This window comes from Monodelphis domestica, chromosome 2 (assembly GCF_027887165.1).
Source record: "Monodelphis domestica isolate mMonDom1 chromosome 2, mMonDom1.pri, whole genome shotgun sequence".
Taxonomy (NCBI): Eukaryota; Metazoa; Chordata; class Mammalia; order Didelphimorphia; family Didelphidae; genus Monodelphis; species Monodelphis domestica.
The window spans coordinates 259,091,645-259,107,149 of record NC_077228.1 but is presented as its reverse complement, the minus strand read 5'-3'; the positions used below and the strand labels follow the sequence as shown (position 1 = coordinate 259,107,149).

The 15,505-nt window shown below is 43.2% G+C and overlaps 2 protein-coding genes across 7 annotated transcripts; both read right to left on the bottom strand.

The window, feature by feature from the left end:
- Positions 1-941: 941 nt before the first annotated feature.
- On the bottom strand, positions 942-9,233 carry PLSCR3 (phospholipid scramblase 3). Of its 5 annotated transcripts, none has more exons than XM_056817624.1 (8): positions 8,501-9,233; positions 8,080-8,134; positions 7,449-7,654; positions 6,822-6,864; positions 4,676-4,887; positions 4,220-4,381; positions 2,305-2,466; positions 942-2,076 (listed from the first exon to the last, which is right to left on the bottom strand). In XM_056817624.1, exons 2-8 carry the CDS (start codon positions 8,084-8,086, stop codon positions 2,014-2,016), a joined length of 855 nt encoding a protein of 284 aa, XP_056673602.1. In that variant the 5' UTR covers positions 8,087-8,134; positions 8,501-9,233; the 3' UTR covers positions 942-2,013. The 5 variants fall into 5 exon arrangements, with proteins under 5 accessions (XP_056673602.1, XP_007483419.2, XP_056673604.1 ...); XM_007483357.2 differs by having other exon boundaries at positions 7,449-7,487; positions 8,501-8,521; XM_056817626.1 differs by lacking the exon at positions 6,822-6,864 and having other exon boundaries at positions 7,449-7,487; positions 8,501-9,229.
- Positions 9,234-13,654: 4,421 nt separating this feature from the next.
- Positions 13,655-15,371, bottom strand: TMEM256 (transmembrane protein 256). Of its 2 annotated transcripts, none has more exons than XM_001365022.4 (4): positions 15,128-15,371; positions 14,709-14,740; positions 14,319-14,399; positions 13,655-14,012 (listed from the first exon to the last, which is right to left on the bottom strand). In XM_001365022.4, exons 1-4 carry the CDS (start codon positions 15,210-15,212, stop codon positions 13,869-13,871), a joined length of 342 nt encoding a protein of 113 aa, XP_001365059.1. In that variant the 5' UTR covers positions 15,213-15,371; the 3' UTR covers positions 13,655-13,868. The 2 variants fall into 2 exon arrangements, with proteins under 2 accessions (XP_001365059.1, XP_056673605.1); XM_056817627.1 differs by having other exon boundaries at positions 15,023-15,295.
- Between the last annotated feature and the right edge of the window lie 134 nt (positions 15,372-15,505).

The window sequence follows — 15,505 nt, the reverse complement described above, 5'->3', positions numbered from 1 at the left end:
TGAACCAGCCTTGCCTAGGGTGGTAAAATGTCACCATACTTCAAAGAGATGACAAGATGACCACTTCCATTCTTTCTTTAAAGGGTATAGTTTGAACTTCAGCTGGGCTGATGTTAGGGGATAAAATCCTCATTGTTTTGCATTTGTTATCTGACTGGAATGAAGTGTGGTATATCAGACCCACCCCATAGGAAGGGAATGGAGCTTCACTAATAATTTTAAGGATGCTCTCCTTTCCTTTCTCCTCTTCTTGCAGTTTAGGGTAGACTCTGCTGTCTAAGGGAACAGGCTTAGCACTTTAGAACCTATGCAGGAGTGCAAAGGGAGAGATGTATCAAAGTAGAAAGGGCACAAAATTGGGAATCAGAAGACTTGAGTTGAAATTCCAGCTTTGCTGTTTTTACTCTTTGACTTCTAACAAGTCCCATCATCTCATCATTTGCAATAATATAAGCTTGAAGTTTCTTCTAGCATTAAATTCTAAGACAAAGGCAACCACATTCACTTGGCTCTGCTTAGCCTCTACCTAGGAAGCAAAAGCCTGGCTAAGGCACCCCACTCTACCCACAGAAGCTTTGCAGAACTCAGACTGACATGTGTGGAATACTAGACATCATTCCATACCAGAACCTCTTGCTGCTACCATCTTCAACTGGATCATGGAGAAGGCTTATGGGTAGGAGTCAAGATAGGAGTAAACACTTTGGATTATGTGGGCATAGTCCTCTAACTTTGCATTATGGAAGACGTCCTCTTGAGACTTGGGTAAACATAGGTCTTGGCAAATGGTAAGGTTGGGACACAGACCTCTCTGACCTTGGAAGGATACAGATAAACTTGGATTTTGAACATGACCAAGTTAGGACAGGGGGCTTGACTTCAGATTTCCTTTGTTTCCATACCAAGTCCCCTCTCCAACTCCACATATGAATTCTCCAGTGTCCAAAAAGTTAGAAATTTTTTAATATATGCATATATATAATAAATGTATGCACACACCATACAAAGACACATTATCCTCCCTAGTGCTCAGACAGAGAGGAGAAAAAATGTTAAATAAGGCATAAGAAAAGCTGCAATAAGCACCAGCTTGGAAAAAGGGCAGGAGAAATGATGTTTGGGGATCTGATAGTTAGGTACTAGGACCCCAGCCCAAAAAAGCATGTATAAGGAGGGTTAACTCATCTCCTCTTAAAGTACCATGGGTCCAAGAACAGTTCCAGGGGGCCTGGATTTATGTTGTTCAGGGAATAAAAGGTACATTGTAAAATGAGGGGAGGAAATCACTGGTCTAAGAATCAGAAGACTTGAGATCAAGAGTTTTTTACCCTTCCTATTCCCACCCCCAATTCACTGTGTGATTTTGGTCAATTTACTTTAACTTGACCTTAGCTTCTTCATTTGTAAAAGGAAAAGTCCCAAAGATTTATGATTCTAGCAGGTTGTGTTTTTTTCCCTTTTTTGGGGGTGAGGGGTGGGGGACTACTCTAATAATTACATTCCGTAGCACCTACATCTAGGTTCTCTTTTGATATTATGATACTAGGAGGGAAGATGGGGTTATATTAGGAACAAAGGAGGTAGAAAAATGTAAATAAGGGGAAGGGGAAGATGGTTAATGTTGGGGGAAGAATAGAGAGGGGTACCAAGGAAAGAGGTGTAAAATGGAATGGTACTATGGAGCAAAATACAAATGAGTAGTGATGGCAACCTTTAGGGGATCAGTTAAAGGAAAGGGGCCTAAAACAAAGACCCTTAGCATTCAGCACATGCAGCATTTGTACTTCCCCACTCCTTGCAGGGAATAGAGCCTCAGTCTTCATTATGAAAGCTTTCAAAGTTTCTTTGGGTTACCTAAGCCCCACTCCTAGATCTCTCTCCTCAAAGCACCATCATCCTGGAGAGTGGTAGTGGTCATCTTCCATCCTGGGGCCAGACCAGGTCAGGGTGGTGGTGGTAGACATCTTGGAATTCTGTGACTAGGATACCTATCTTTGATTAAACGAGCAGCCTCTAACTGGTGATGACCGAAGGCCCAGAATTAGCATCTCGTGGCTTCTCAAAAAACATGTAATCCTGGGGGGAGGGGAGGAGCCAATAAAGACATGGTAAGAGGGATCCTGACATAGTATCCTTTAATCCCATCCATGTTCTCCCAAAGGACTAACCCTTTCTATTTGCCCACCCTTTTTTTCACCTTACCATTCATTCCCACCCCTCTTCACCCCACCCTCATACCTTTGAGATGAACAAGACACTCTGATAAAGAGGGAGATAGAAGAAGCATAGGATATGAGCACTCACAATAAGAAAAGCTGCCCCCAGTAGCACAGCCTTCAATCTCACATCAAGGTCCAAGGGGAACTGGAGGCCAAACTGGTCTGCATCAGTGAGGGCCTCTGGCACAATGCCTCCCCACTGTTTACTGATCCGACCCACACTCCGTGATTCGTCTTTAGTCTTCACCTGATGACCAGGAGAAGGGAACTGATGAGCCATGACATATGGAGGAGGCTAGCTGCTCTATGTGGAATCTATTCTCTCTTGTTCCCTGGCAAGACAGGTCCATGGTGGATTACCAAGGAAAACCAGAATGTTACATGGACAGTTTTAACCCTAATGGAGCTACCATTCATGAGCTGACCCCTCTCAAATTAATGCATTTTCAAACTTCTTGGAGCAATGAATTTTTTGTTATTTACAGCAGTTAAAGTGTTGCCAAGAAGCTCTTATTTGTCCTCAAGCTTTCAAACTGATTCTAAGGGTCCCTGAGAGTTTTTCGGTTTGAGGACATGGTGAAACATGGTTCCAGTTAACTTGGCCTTTGTCATCCCACGTCCCATTCTCCCCCCCACCCCACCCCCCTTTGTTTTCCTCTCTAAATGTTTTCTAAAATACTTTATCCAGATATTTACTCTGCTATCATAATATTCTACTCTGTATCATCCTTATTTTTGTATATCTTATATTCCACCATGTAATTATAAACTACTTGAGACATGGATTTCATATCTTGGTATCTAAAGAATCTGAGTTCTAATTCAAGTTTTGCTACATATTATGTTATCTTGAACTAAGTTACTTAGAAGTAACTAAGTAATTACTTACTGATTAAATAGGTAATTAAGTAACTTGTTACTGATACTCTGATATGTTTCTTTTATTTTCCTTTCCTTTTTTTCTGTTTTAGTAACAACTCTAAACTAGAAGGGCAAGGGCTAGGCAATAGAGATTAAGTGATTTGCCCAGAATCACATAACTAGGAAGTATCTGAGATCATATTGGAACCCAGGTCCTTCTAACTCCAGACCTGGTACTCTGTCTACTAAGCTACCTAGCTGATTCTTGGCATCAGTTAATCTTAAAGTAAAGGGGACTGGATAGAAATCTAAATTGTCTTCCAAATCTTGTGAATATGAGTAAGTCACTTAAAAAAATTTTTTTAAACAGGGGAGGTTCAATCACTTTACTTCTATAAAATTAGAGGGTTGGTCTAGGTGGCCTAGAAGGGTAACTTCCAACTCTAAATCTACAATCTTATGAGCCCATATTGACTTGTGCCAATCAATCAATTAAATGCCAATGCCTTTGAGCTTCGGTGTTGAAAACTGGTTTTCCTGCCTGCAGCAATTAGCAATTGGACAACCAGTGGGATACTAAACCAGCACCACTAGAAGAAAAAATTTGTCTAAAAATACAAAGGAAGGGCAGCTAGGTGGCTCAGTGGATAGAGAGTCAAGCCTGGAACCAGGAGGTTCTGGGTTCAAATTTGACCACAGACACTTTCTAGTCTGTCTAACCCTGGAAAATTACTTAACCCCAATTGCCTAGCCCTATCTGCTTTGGAACCAGTACTTAGTATCAATTCTAAGGCAGAAGTTAAAGATTTTTTAAAAATACAATAGAACAACTTTACTAAAAAGTCACCATTTTGAATGTCAGGTACTAGGATGTTGCAGCATAAAAGTCCCAGTTTGAGAACACAGCAGTATCCACTGAATCGGACCATAAGGGCTGCCATCTTTTGGAAGAAAATATCTTTGAGCCTGGTGGCAACCATATTGTTAGTATTAAAAGAATCTATATCTTAGACTTTTGAGCACTTCTCTGTTTAAGGGAAGGACCATGGCTGTGTTTACGCAGTATAAGATATTAAACCCCAGAGATTTCACTGGCTCTCTCAACCCCACTATCATAATTTTTGCTACTTAATCCCTACCTCAAAGTTGGTGTCACTGCCACAACTACAGGTACAGCATGGACCCACAACTCGAAGCAGTGTCTGACGATCTGCATCTTGGATGGAGAACTTGGGGAGGAAGGGATGCCAGGTCTGTAGTATATGCCCAATAGTTGTACCAGGCGGAGCCTGTACTTCCAGCTAAGGCCATGAGAAGACAGAATCACCACAAGGTTCCAAGCTGTCCAGCCCCCAGTCCAGACCTCAATTTTCTTCATGGACCTTGGCCCATGGAGGAAGACCACTGGATTCTGGATCCCTTATCTCAATATCTCTCAGCCCCTGGCTCAAATACCTTTAGCTTTGACATCCTTAGTTCTAGCCTTCTACCTCCTAGGTTCGGAGTGCTTGCCCCCCAGCTCTTTCAGGCCCAACCTCTAAGACCTCTATAAGTCCAAGCTCCCCACAAGTCTCAGACATCACATCCAGGCTCACCTCCTGAAGGCAACAGGGACAGCAGCAGGTCCCACAATGTAGAGAGCGGACAAAGTGCAGGACCTCTCGGTTCATAGGATCAGCCACACGAATACGCATGGGCCGGCGAGTCCCACAGCAGAGACGGGCACAGCAGCTGCTTTCTTCAACTGCCTGGCCTAGTGGTTGCCCTACTCCAGAACGTAGCTCAAACCGGTTACAGATCTCCCATGCTAGGAGCAAGAGATGGTGATGGGGAGAGGTGAATACATGAACATTAGCACTGAATTTCTGAGCCTACCTCCATTCATTCGATTAGCCTTTACTAAGTAGTTGCTATGTACCAGACCTTATGATGATTGAGACACAAAGGCAAAAATTAAATCATTTTTGACCTTGAGGGCCATGAAGAAACAACAGGAAAATAAGTAGACACAAAATAAGTTTTGATGGTAAGGGAAGAACACTAGCAATTGGGGAATCGAGGCAGGCCTTCTATACAAGATTGAGCTTAGCCTGGAAAGAACTTAGGGATTCTACAAACTAGAAGTAAGGGGGGAATTCTAGGATTGGGGGACAGGAGTTGTAATGTAGGTTTGTGAAGGGGAATTATGTGAAATAATCCAGGAAAGAGAATTGGAGACAAGAGATCCTTAGTTCAAATCTGGCCTCAGATACTTCCTAACTGTGTGATCCTGGGCAAGTCACTTAATTGCCTGACCCTTACCACTCTTCTGCTTTGTAACCCTATTAATTTCAAGACAGAAGTTAAGAATTAGGAGGCAGCTGGGTAGCTCAGTGGATTTCGAGCCAGGCTCAGAGATGGGAGATCCTGGGTTCAAATCTGGCCTCAGTACTTCCTAACTGCGTAACCCTGGGCAAATTACTTGACTCCCATTTCCTTAACACTCTTCTGCCTTGGAACCAATACCTAGTATTGATTCTAAGACAGAAGGTAAGGGTTAAAAAAAAAAGTTAAGAATTAAAAACAAAGAGAGAGAATTATCCTAGGGGTAACTAGGAGCTACTGGGACTTCTTGAATAACATGAGAATAACAGAAGAATAATACGGTCAAACCTCTAGCAGAATTGTAGAAAGTAGATTGGAGTAGGAAAAAACAGGAGGCAAAGAGATCAATTAGGAGAAATTCTTGCAGTAGTAGTCTAGACCAGATGTAGAAGAAGCAGAAGGAACAAGATTTAGCAACTGATTGGATATACAGAGTAAGAAAGAGAGGAGAGCCCACCTCTAAGTCTTTGAACTTAAGTATCTATAAGAATAATGATACCATTAACAAAAATAAGGATCTCAGGAAGAGTGGAGGTTGGTAGGGAGGAGCGGGGCATGGAGAAAATAATGAGCTCTGGGAATTGTTGAGTTTAAGATGCCCAAGAGATATCCAATTTAAAATGTTCCATATGTAGTATAGAAATAATGAAATATTACTCTGATATGAGAAATGATGAATGGGAAGGATATAAAGAAACATGGAAGTCTAAAATCAATACATTCACACACACACAGTGAGATAAGAACCAGGAAATCAATATACATGAATGCTTCATCAATATAAGTGTATAAAACAAAAGAAATTGAAACTGAATGTTTTAACTATAATTGCCACATTTGCACCCAAAGAAAATATACAATGATGCAACTTCCTGTCTTCTTTGTGGAAGTGAGGAGTTATGAGTATAACATGATAACTCCAATGTAGGGCTTAGTTGTTATATCCTGCTTAGTATTGCTGAACAGTCATATTTTCTTTCTTTTTATATTATTTGTTATAAGTGATCAATCCCAGAATGAGGGAAGTGTGAGGGAAATATTGGAAAATGAAGGTGATGTTAAAACAAAGATATAACCCCCCCCCAAAAAAAATGAAAAGAAATGTTCAATTGTCTATCAGGAGAAAAGGTAGCTAAGGAGGGAGCCTACAGCTGGATAGATAAATCTGGGTATAATTGGCATAGAGATGATAGTTGAATCCAAAGGAGCTGATAAGATTATTTAGAGAAACAAAGGGCAGGCTCTCCCATTTCTTATCCTACCACTTTCCAACTGAGAGATTTCCTCTACTTTGTAGTATTTTCCCTTCCAGCTCAGTCTTCAGCCTTCTCCAACCTATCATTCTTTCATATCTGGGCACAATTATACCCCACTTACCTTTTACCCGCTCAATCTTCTGGTGAATCAGGATCTGATCAATCTAGGAAGAGAGATACATACAAACACTTCTCCCCTAGCCCATGGAACTAGATAGAAAGCCTACATTTCCAGCTATATTTCCTGATATTTTCCCTTCCCTGTACTTTTTTGCTTAAACCCCCAATTTCTTAGCCCTACCTCCCTTACCTGTTCAAATTCTATTCATCTTTCAAGACTCTAGCCTCTTCTTTCCAGGAATCTTTCCGGATTCATTATTACCACAACTGCCTCTCAAAAGCAAGTTTTTCTCTTGTATTATTTTATATCTCTTATGTCTCTTACATTCTATCATGTATTAAAGTTATTCATATATATAGTGTTATCTCCTCTATCAGACTGTAAGCTCCTTGAAGCCAGAGACTATATCTACATTGATATAATATATAAAATTCATTTTGAATCCCTATATGTCCTAACCACCCAAATCCCAACCTCTAATCTCCATTTCCTCATTTATAAAATGGGCATAATATTTGGATTTACTCTACCTAACACCACTGTTGTAAGGACTAAATGAAAGTGTGTGTGTGAAAATGATTTAGGATCCAGATCCCACAGCCTTCCTCCCTTTAACTCCGAACTCACCTGTACAAGGAATTCCAGGCCAGAAGGGACTCCAGGCAACTGCAGGAAGGGAACAGTAACTGGCTCTGGTTCCAGGGGGGCCACAGGACCAGGGGAAGGGAAGAGGTTGACAATGTGGCCTGGGGCAGGTGCAGGATTGGAATATGAAGCAGGCTGGGTCACTGGGTAGGGGGGTGATGGGGCATAGCCTTTGGGGGGCAAGTAACCTGTGGGAAGGTGATATGGAAGAGGCAAGGAGTGAGAGGGTAGGCTGGCCTCCTCACTTCCTTAAGTTCCCCAGAGAACCAAGAGGAAACACAGCAAGAAAGGAAGAAATGAAGGAAACAAAAACACCTGGAGAAAAAGATGAAGGAGGTAGAACAGAGACATCATGAGAGAATAGCAGGGAGGGGCCCCGTCCTAGCAGGTTCATCTACATTCCCAGGTGATGCCTCCTTTGACATCTTACTCTCTCCTCTGCCAGATTCCCAGCTCAAGAGACGGGAGGGAGAACGAAGGAAAAGAGGAGGCCTAATGGAAGTTAAACCATCTTCACTTATCCCTCAGAGATATGACCCCTCCCATCCCTGTCCATCCCAGGAGCCACCCTGCCCCAGGAACCCCTAATTACCTCCATAGATGACATCCTTACCTGCCATGAAGGGGGCGTTGTAAGCAGGATGTCGATGTCCCGTGGGAAGTGTCTTCTAGAGAAAGAGAGCCAAGAAAGGAGAGAAAAGGGGGATTGGAGAGTAGAGACCCAGCGCCAAGACACAAATCTGGGACAGGGAGAAAGGTGGGATCAGGGCTGCGGCTCACTCAGAGGAACAGGAAAAGTGGTCGCAGGAAGATGCCAGGGGAGTGGGGCTGGGGGGAGGGAGGAGGCTGGGAATAGAATAGAAGCAGCCCTGGGAGGGGGCCGGGTGTCCTGGAACGCCTGGCTCCCAGCCGCACCAGTCCTAGCTCCCGTCCACTCGACCCGTCTCTTTGTTCTCTTCTCCTCCCCCCGGAGAGCCCGCCCTGCTCGGCTTTCCCTCCCCGCCCTAAGCGGCCGCCTCTTCGCCCCGACTTACAGTAAGCCCCCACCCCTAGGATTGCCCGCGGGCAGTGCCAGGCGGGCTCCGGCGGTTCAGTTCGGGACGGATAAAATATATTCAGATTCGTGAGGGCCCTCGAACTGCACTTCGGCCTAGGTTTTGCAGGAGACGTCTAAGCACTAGTGCAGACCCTTGAGGTGGGGTGGGAGAAGAGGAAAGGGCAGGCTGCTGCTGTCTTTGAGGGCCTCCCCTCCCCCACTTTCCGGGTCTTCTCCAACTACAGGGACCTAGGAAGCCGAAGAGAGGATGAAAAGTGAAGGCTGAAAGACCGTTCTTCCTCCCCGCCCCCTGCCTATCTCTGTCTTCCTCTCCTGCGGATTTGGTGCTCTAAATCTAAGAGCTTATGATCTCTAGTGGCCAAACCCTTGAGCAGCTGGGCCGCAGACATCCGGAGGTAGCCTGTTTTGGTAGCGCCTATAGGCACCTTGGTTCATGCTCAGTGAGTCATTCTAGGTATGGGGAGGTGGGAGGAGGGGGAGAAACATAAGTGTGAGGCATGAATCAGTCAAGCTGCATTTATTTAGCACATGCTCTCGGCCTCGGAGGAGAGATGGGCGTGGAAAGTTGGATAGAGGTTGGGGGAAGAGGGGGAAACCGAAAGGATCCGGGTCAGCCTCTTCTGCCGGAAAATGGCACCCCAGGCATTGAGGTGGGGGTTTATGTAGGGCCTTTCCCACATATACTAATTAGCCGACCCAAAGGTGTTGGATGCTGATATGCAAATCAGCCAACCCTAGAGTAGAAGGGTGGGGTGCTGGTATGCGGGGAAAGGAAGTGGGTTTAATGGAAAAAGTTACAGTGGTTCTGAGGGGATCATCACACTGGGGTACACACATACACTTCCACCACATGGCCGCAGCGCCCCCTCCTGGTGAATGCAGGAACTACTACCTTCCCGAAACCATTTCATGCTTTTCAGCCCTTCCCTAAAATTGGTTCTTCTCATATGGCCTGTTACCACCTATGTGCGCAACGATCCACATTTATCAAGCACCCACCATGTACATGCTACCCATACCTATATATATGTCTCCAGTCCCTACCTCACATACGTGAGGACCATACTTGCCCGACCTAGACTCCCTTACATTATTTCATCCTTACTAAAAACTCAAAGAAAGGTAGTGTAGAACACTTGAATGGGAATTTGGAAATCTGGGCTCTTGAAGACTAACTAGGTGTATGTGGTCAAGTTGTTTCCACTCTCTGGGCTTCGGTGGTCTCTTATGTAGGATAGATAGGGAAAACTGCCATTGAGGTTTCTTTCAGTTTTGATATTCTGAGTCTACATAATCTCCTTGGCTCAAGTACCACAGAGAGCCTTTTCTGATCTCCCCAACTGCTAGCACCTTTCCTTACTGCCTACTTTATATCTGGCATTTTATTTAACAAATTTTGGGGAGGGGAGAGAATAAAACATTTATAAAGTGTCTACTATAACATAAGTGCCAGGCACTGTGCTAAGTCCTGAATTCTGGCAGATCTGATTCTAATCTGACCTAGCTGTGTGATCATGTACAAGTTAATGCCATTAGTCTCAGTCTCCCCAGCTGTAAAATGAGGATATTAGCATCTACCTCCCAGGCTAGTTGTTAGGATCAAATGAAATGTTTATAATGGTGCATAGTAGGCACTATGCAAATGTTAGCTATTATTATTATAGCTATTAGCTAAGTTCTTTTTTACAAATATTATCTCATTTGATATATCACCTCATCTTGCTTATCCAATGGCTTGACTCCCTTTAATTGCATCAGAGAAAGTGTTCACATAGGTGTGAACATCATGTTACCTCATTAACACCTCTATAATTAATGGTTTCTGTGATAACATCCTTCAGTGAGTTGAAGGGATGGGGGAATGCTACCAAATATTTGATTTCTTAAACATATATACATATCATAATGTCCCCCCATAGAATGCAAGTGTCTTTAAAGTAGAATTTGTTTCATTTCTTGTATTTATATCCCCAGCACTTAGAATAGTGTTTGGTACACAGTAGCTATTTAATAAATATTTGTTGATTGGTTGATTGATATATAAAGCCAGTATCTTCCTTTTCAGATTATTACTGATTCTGACATTTTAAAAGTCAAACTTGGGGGCAGCTGAGTAGCTCAGTGGATTGAGAGCCAGGTCTAGAGACAGGAGGTCCTAGGTTCAAATCTGACCTCAGATACTTCCCAGCTCCGTGACCCTGGGCAGGTCACTTGACCCCCATTGCCTAGCCCATACCACTCTTCCCAATACATAGTATTGGTTCCAAGGCAAAAGGTAAGGGTTTAAAAAAATAGTCAAACTTGCTTGCAATATTATCTCTTTCCCCCTCTTTCTCCATTTTGTCACAAGGTCTTGTCTATTCTGTGTTAAAAATGTGGTTAGGATCCTTTCCTTTGTCTCTTTTTCCATGGCCCATTTTCATTCCATTCATTGCACTTACATATTCATTCTCATTTACTAAGTACCTACTAAGAGCAGGCATTGTGCAGATAGGTGGGATAGGACATAAAGATGAATAAAATACCATAATTACAGTATTTTAGGAGGAGATGTGACTTATATATAAACAATGGGAATTAAGGTTTTGTGTGATAAGAAAAGAGAGGTACATAGTGCTATCTATGAGAGTTCAGAAGAGATTACTTAACAGTCTAGGAAGGGAAGATAAGGGAAGGCTTCATGGAGGAGGTGGCTTTTCAGTTCTGCCTCTATGAATTCCAAATGGTAGAGTTATTGGGAAAAGGATGTTTCAGGCAAAGGGGATGCAATAAGCAAAAATTTAATTGTAGCATCCCAAGTATTGGGCCCTGCTGGTCAGGGGAAACCCCACATTAATAAGGCAGAAAACTGTAGGTATAAATTCAAAGAATTTGGATGGAGTGTATTGTAAAGGGAAATAGTGTGAGATAAGGATGGAAGGGTAGGTTGGAGACAGATCAGACATGATTTGAATGCCAGATTAAGGTGTTTGAACTTTATGGTCTTCAGGGAGTCACTAATGGTTTTTGAGAAGAGGAATTACATGACCAGACCTGAGCATTATGATGATTATTCCAGCAGTGGCAACACAACTGAACTGAAGTTATAAGAGGAAGTGGGGATCTGAATGAGATGGTTGCAGTAAAATTGGGAAAGAGGGGATGGATGTAAAAAAAAAACCATTTAGAGGTAGAATTCACAAGGACATAGCTTAAACTCAGTTCAACAAATCTTAATAAGTGCCTATTGTACATGGTCTTTGGCATATATAAGACAAAAATAAAATAGTCCCCCAAAAGAAGCTTACAAAAGTTTAATTTGAGGAGATAGTAACAAGGAAGGCTTCCTGGAGGAGGTGACACTAAGCCTAGAAGGAAAATAAGTATTTTGGGAGACTGAAATGAGGAAGAAGTACATTCTAGACAGAGAAGGTGACTTGTTTAAGTGCATGGAAATGAGAGATGGATATAGAATGCTGAATTCAAAATAGATTGGGGGGGGGGGGTGGATAGCTGGGTACCTCAGTGGATTAAGAGCCAATCCTAGAGACCCAGGAGACCCTGAGTTCAAGACAGTTCCTAAACCTTAGAACCAAATGCGCAATATTGATTCTAAGACAGAAGGTAAGGGTTTAAAAAAAATAATAAAACAGATTAAGACATGAAGGGGAATAATGTAAAATTATTGGTATAGGTTGGAGCCAAATTATAAAGGACCTTAAAATGCCTATCCAAATAGCTTTTATTTTGTCCTAGATGCTATAGAAAGTTAAGGGAGTGATATAGTCTGTCCTGTCCCTACAGGCTCTGCTTATAAGGTCAAGGGGGAGGGAAACTGCAAGAGAAATATCCACAAGGCACTCAGGGAGCAACCAGAAAGCTAAAAAAAGCAAACAAGTTTATTTAGCATATACTCACAATCAGAAACAGCACCGGCAGAATAAGAAATCCCATCAGGATGGTCATCAGATTGGAAAGTACAGCTAGTCAGAAGGTGGACCCCATTTGATATGGGGACCAAAACAAGGTCAGAATGGTTTCCTCTTTATTGAACCCTTGATCAAGAGGATTAGGTATGGCCAGGAAATCAGCCCATTGAGGCAGGGGTGGTGGGAATACCTTAAACTGATGGTAAGGGGGCTTTTATGACCTGATATGCTAATCAGGCAACCTTAAAATGGAAAGGGATGGACCGTGCAGGACACCCCAGACAAATAAGTGACAATATGGTCAAACCCCTGCTATCTGTGTGCCTTAGTTGTAAATAGTCCTCAGTGTTTGGAATTAACTTCCAAATAGTTTAGATGCTATCTCCTACACAAGGCTTCTTCCTGCCCCCCCCCCCCCACTTGGTAGTATTCTCCCCCTTGTAAGTACTTGATGGCAGGGAATGTTTGCTGGACAGATTTTGAAGAAAGAACGTAAAAAACAAAATGCCTGGAAGCAGAGAAAAAAGGAAACACAAAACTTGACTTTCAAATGGTAGAATCAGTAACAAACTAGAAAGAAGATGAGTACATTGGCTTTAGATGTAGACCAATAGAATGTCAGAGCAGGACAGATTCCTCAAAGATCATTTTATAGTACCTTACTTGTTTGAACTAAAGATTATCTGGGAGAGGAGGGCTGTCAGAAGGAAAGATTATAAAAAGGAGAAACTAAAATCAGGAAGAACAGTTAGGAGGCTATTTACCATAGCTGGATGGAAAGTGATGAAGCCTTAGGTTAGTGGCAGTTTAAGTGGAAAAGAAAGGGCTGAGTATGAGAGAGGTCACTGAGATACAATTGACGAGATTTAACATGGAGGCTGAGAGTAAGAAAAAGACAAAGATGACTTTAAGGCTGTAAGCCAGTGTATCTGGGAGATGGTACTACCCTTACTAGGAAATTTGGAGAAAGGTTCTGTTTTGGAAATGTTGAATTTTTAGGAACCTAAGGGACATTCAAGACACAGGACATTGGTGATATGGAACTAGGGTTGGGAAGAGATTAATGGGAGTTATCTGTAGCTGTTTATTGAAGCTGGTAATTGAACCAATCAGAGCTGATAAGAAAATTGAAATTATCAAAGGAAAACATGAAGGCAAGAGTCCCTCAGGTCAAATTCCTCCCACACCCCGACAAGCAGGTGAGATTAATAAAGACTCCAAAGTTCTCTGTATTTCATTTTTAATAGTCTTCTTACTCCCAACCTCCAAACAAAATGCCAGCAAAGACTGAGAAATCAAGTTCCCCAGTATCCCACTGAATGTTGATTGTTTCTCCCAGGTACAACTGTAGTCCTTGAACAAAAATAGGCTTGCTGCTTCATGACTAAAGAAGTTAGTCTGAAAACTGATAGGGTGGGACAATACAGGGGAAGCAGCTCAAAGAGCTAGGGTGAGCCAGCCAAGAATGAGCAGGGAGCCCCCAACAGGGGCAACTGGTATTGCCGAGGTGTCTTCAGTCAGGGCATGGTAGTAAAAGCTGCCACAGAAGAGGGAGATCCCGGAGGTAAGCAGAGTCCCTGCCTGAGAGTAAGCAAGAAGACAGGTATATGAAGCTCAGAAACACATGAACTGAGAATAGGGTACTACACCAGCTCTGTTCCTCCTGTGATGTGGTTATGTTCCCACAAGTCCTTAGTCCTTGATATCCATCCCTCCATACTATTCTCCTTCAGTCTCCATGTCTTATCCCTCCAGCCCTGTCCAGTCACAGAATTCACTCCCTCAAAAAAGAAAGCTCTTAGTCCTCACTGAAGGTAAGCTTTTGGCGGAGAGGACATCCGGACCTGGCAAGAGGATGAATAAGTTTGGAGGCATTCTGAAACTTACCCAGACCGGTTTGCTGCAGAGGGGGACGCAGAGCAGAGCCAAGCTGTGGATGAAGTGGTGTTTGTTGGTTTTCTCAAAAAGCTAGATGATGAAAGAAAATGTTAGAACTGAATTTTCTTAGGGATTCCTTAAATGTACATCTACATTTTCCTCTTCATTCCCCTAAATGTCTAAGAATCGAAGCCCTTAGTCTCTCTTTCCTTAAGGTTTCCATGGCCCCTCCCCCACTCACAGTCTGGCAGACAGCCCCCCATACATCTTGGCTTCCCCAAACTCCAGTTCTTTCGGTGGCTCTCTATCTCTTTTGTGTCTCCAACTAAAAACGATCAACAACTCCCTCCACCCCCTACAAGGCCTAGCAAGAAGCAAAGCTGGGATAAGCTTTTTCACCTCCTTACGATACGGGTCCTGGATGTTTGCACCTGTGAAAGACAATAGTAAAAATTCACCTCGACTCGCCAATCAGAGTACTTTATGAAATCGTAATCGCGCCTAACAAGTCAATCTCAGGATAAAGAGGTTCCCCAAAATAAGCCTGGGTTCGCGGCTTCTAATTAGACAGAGGCACTAACGGATAGCCAAGATAGTCAATCTTAGTGAAATTGGGTAGGTCTGGCCAAGGTCGAGGGTAGGGTCAGAAGCAGACTTAAGTCCACTATCTACCAATTTTAGTCCGCCCCGCAACCAATTTCTATCCACCTGACCTTTAGAAGTACCCATTTCCAGTTCTCTGCTTCCAGTTCTCTGCTTCCAACCCTCTCCCCTCCAGCTCAGAACCCATAATTTAAGCCCCGCCTTGGCCCCCTGACCATGCGCCCCGTAGGTGGCCAACCCCAGGGCACTGGCTCCGGACACAGCGCCTAAACGACGGAAAGCTGCACCCAATCCAGCCATGGCAGTAGAAGGTCACCGTATTTAGGAATTCCGGACCATAGACACTAGAGTCTAGCCAATCCCAATCGTGTATGCAAATAAGATTTTTCACTGCCCAATCCTGGCTGAGTTAATTTTAGCTTCTACCACCCGCATCCCTCAACCAAATTGAAAAGATTGTTTGTGAAGCTGCTCGTGAATGGCGGAGGTGCCCTGCGGGCGGAAGAACAGGAAACCAATTAGGAGATAGGCAAGAGGTGGGTAGAAACGAAGAGAAGCCACCTAAGGCTGGACTCGTCCGAAATCACTCCCTC

Coding starts and splice junctions, on each gene's coding strand:
- PLSCR3 (XM_056817624.1), bottom strand. Junction 2,467..4,219: donor GCAGTGACACCAACTTTGAG/GTAGGGATTAAG, acceptor CCTGGTCATCAG/GTGAAGACTAAAGACGAATC. Junction 2,077..2,304: donor TGGGGGCAGCTTTTCTTATT/GTGAGTGCTCAT, acceptor CCCTCCCCCCAG/GATTACATGTTTTTTGAGAA.
- TMEM256 (XM_056817627.1), bottom strand. CDS start 15,212: ATGGCTGGATTGGGTGCAGCTTTCCGTCGTTTAGGCGCTGTGTCCGGA. Junction 14,400..14,708: donor AGGACCCGTATCGTAAGGAG/GTGAAAAAGCTT, acceptor TTCATCATCTAG/CTTTTTGAGAAAACCAACAA. Junction 14,013..14,318: donor TCTGCAGCAAACCGGTCTGG/GTAAGTTTCAGA, acceptor GCTTACTCTCAG/GCAGGGACTCTGCTTACCTC.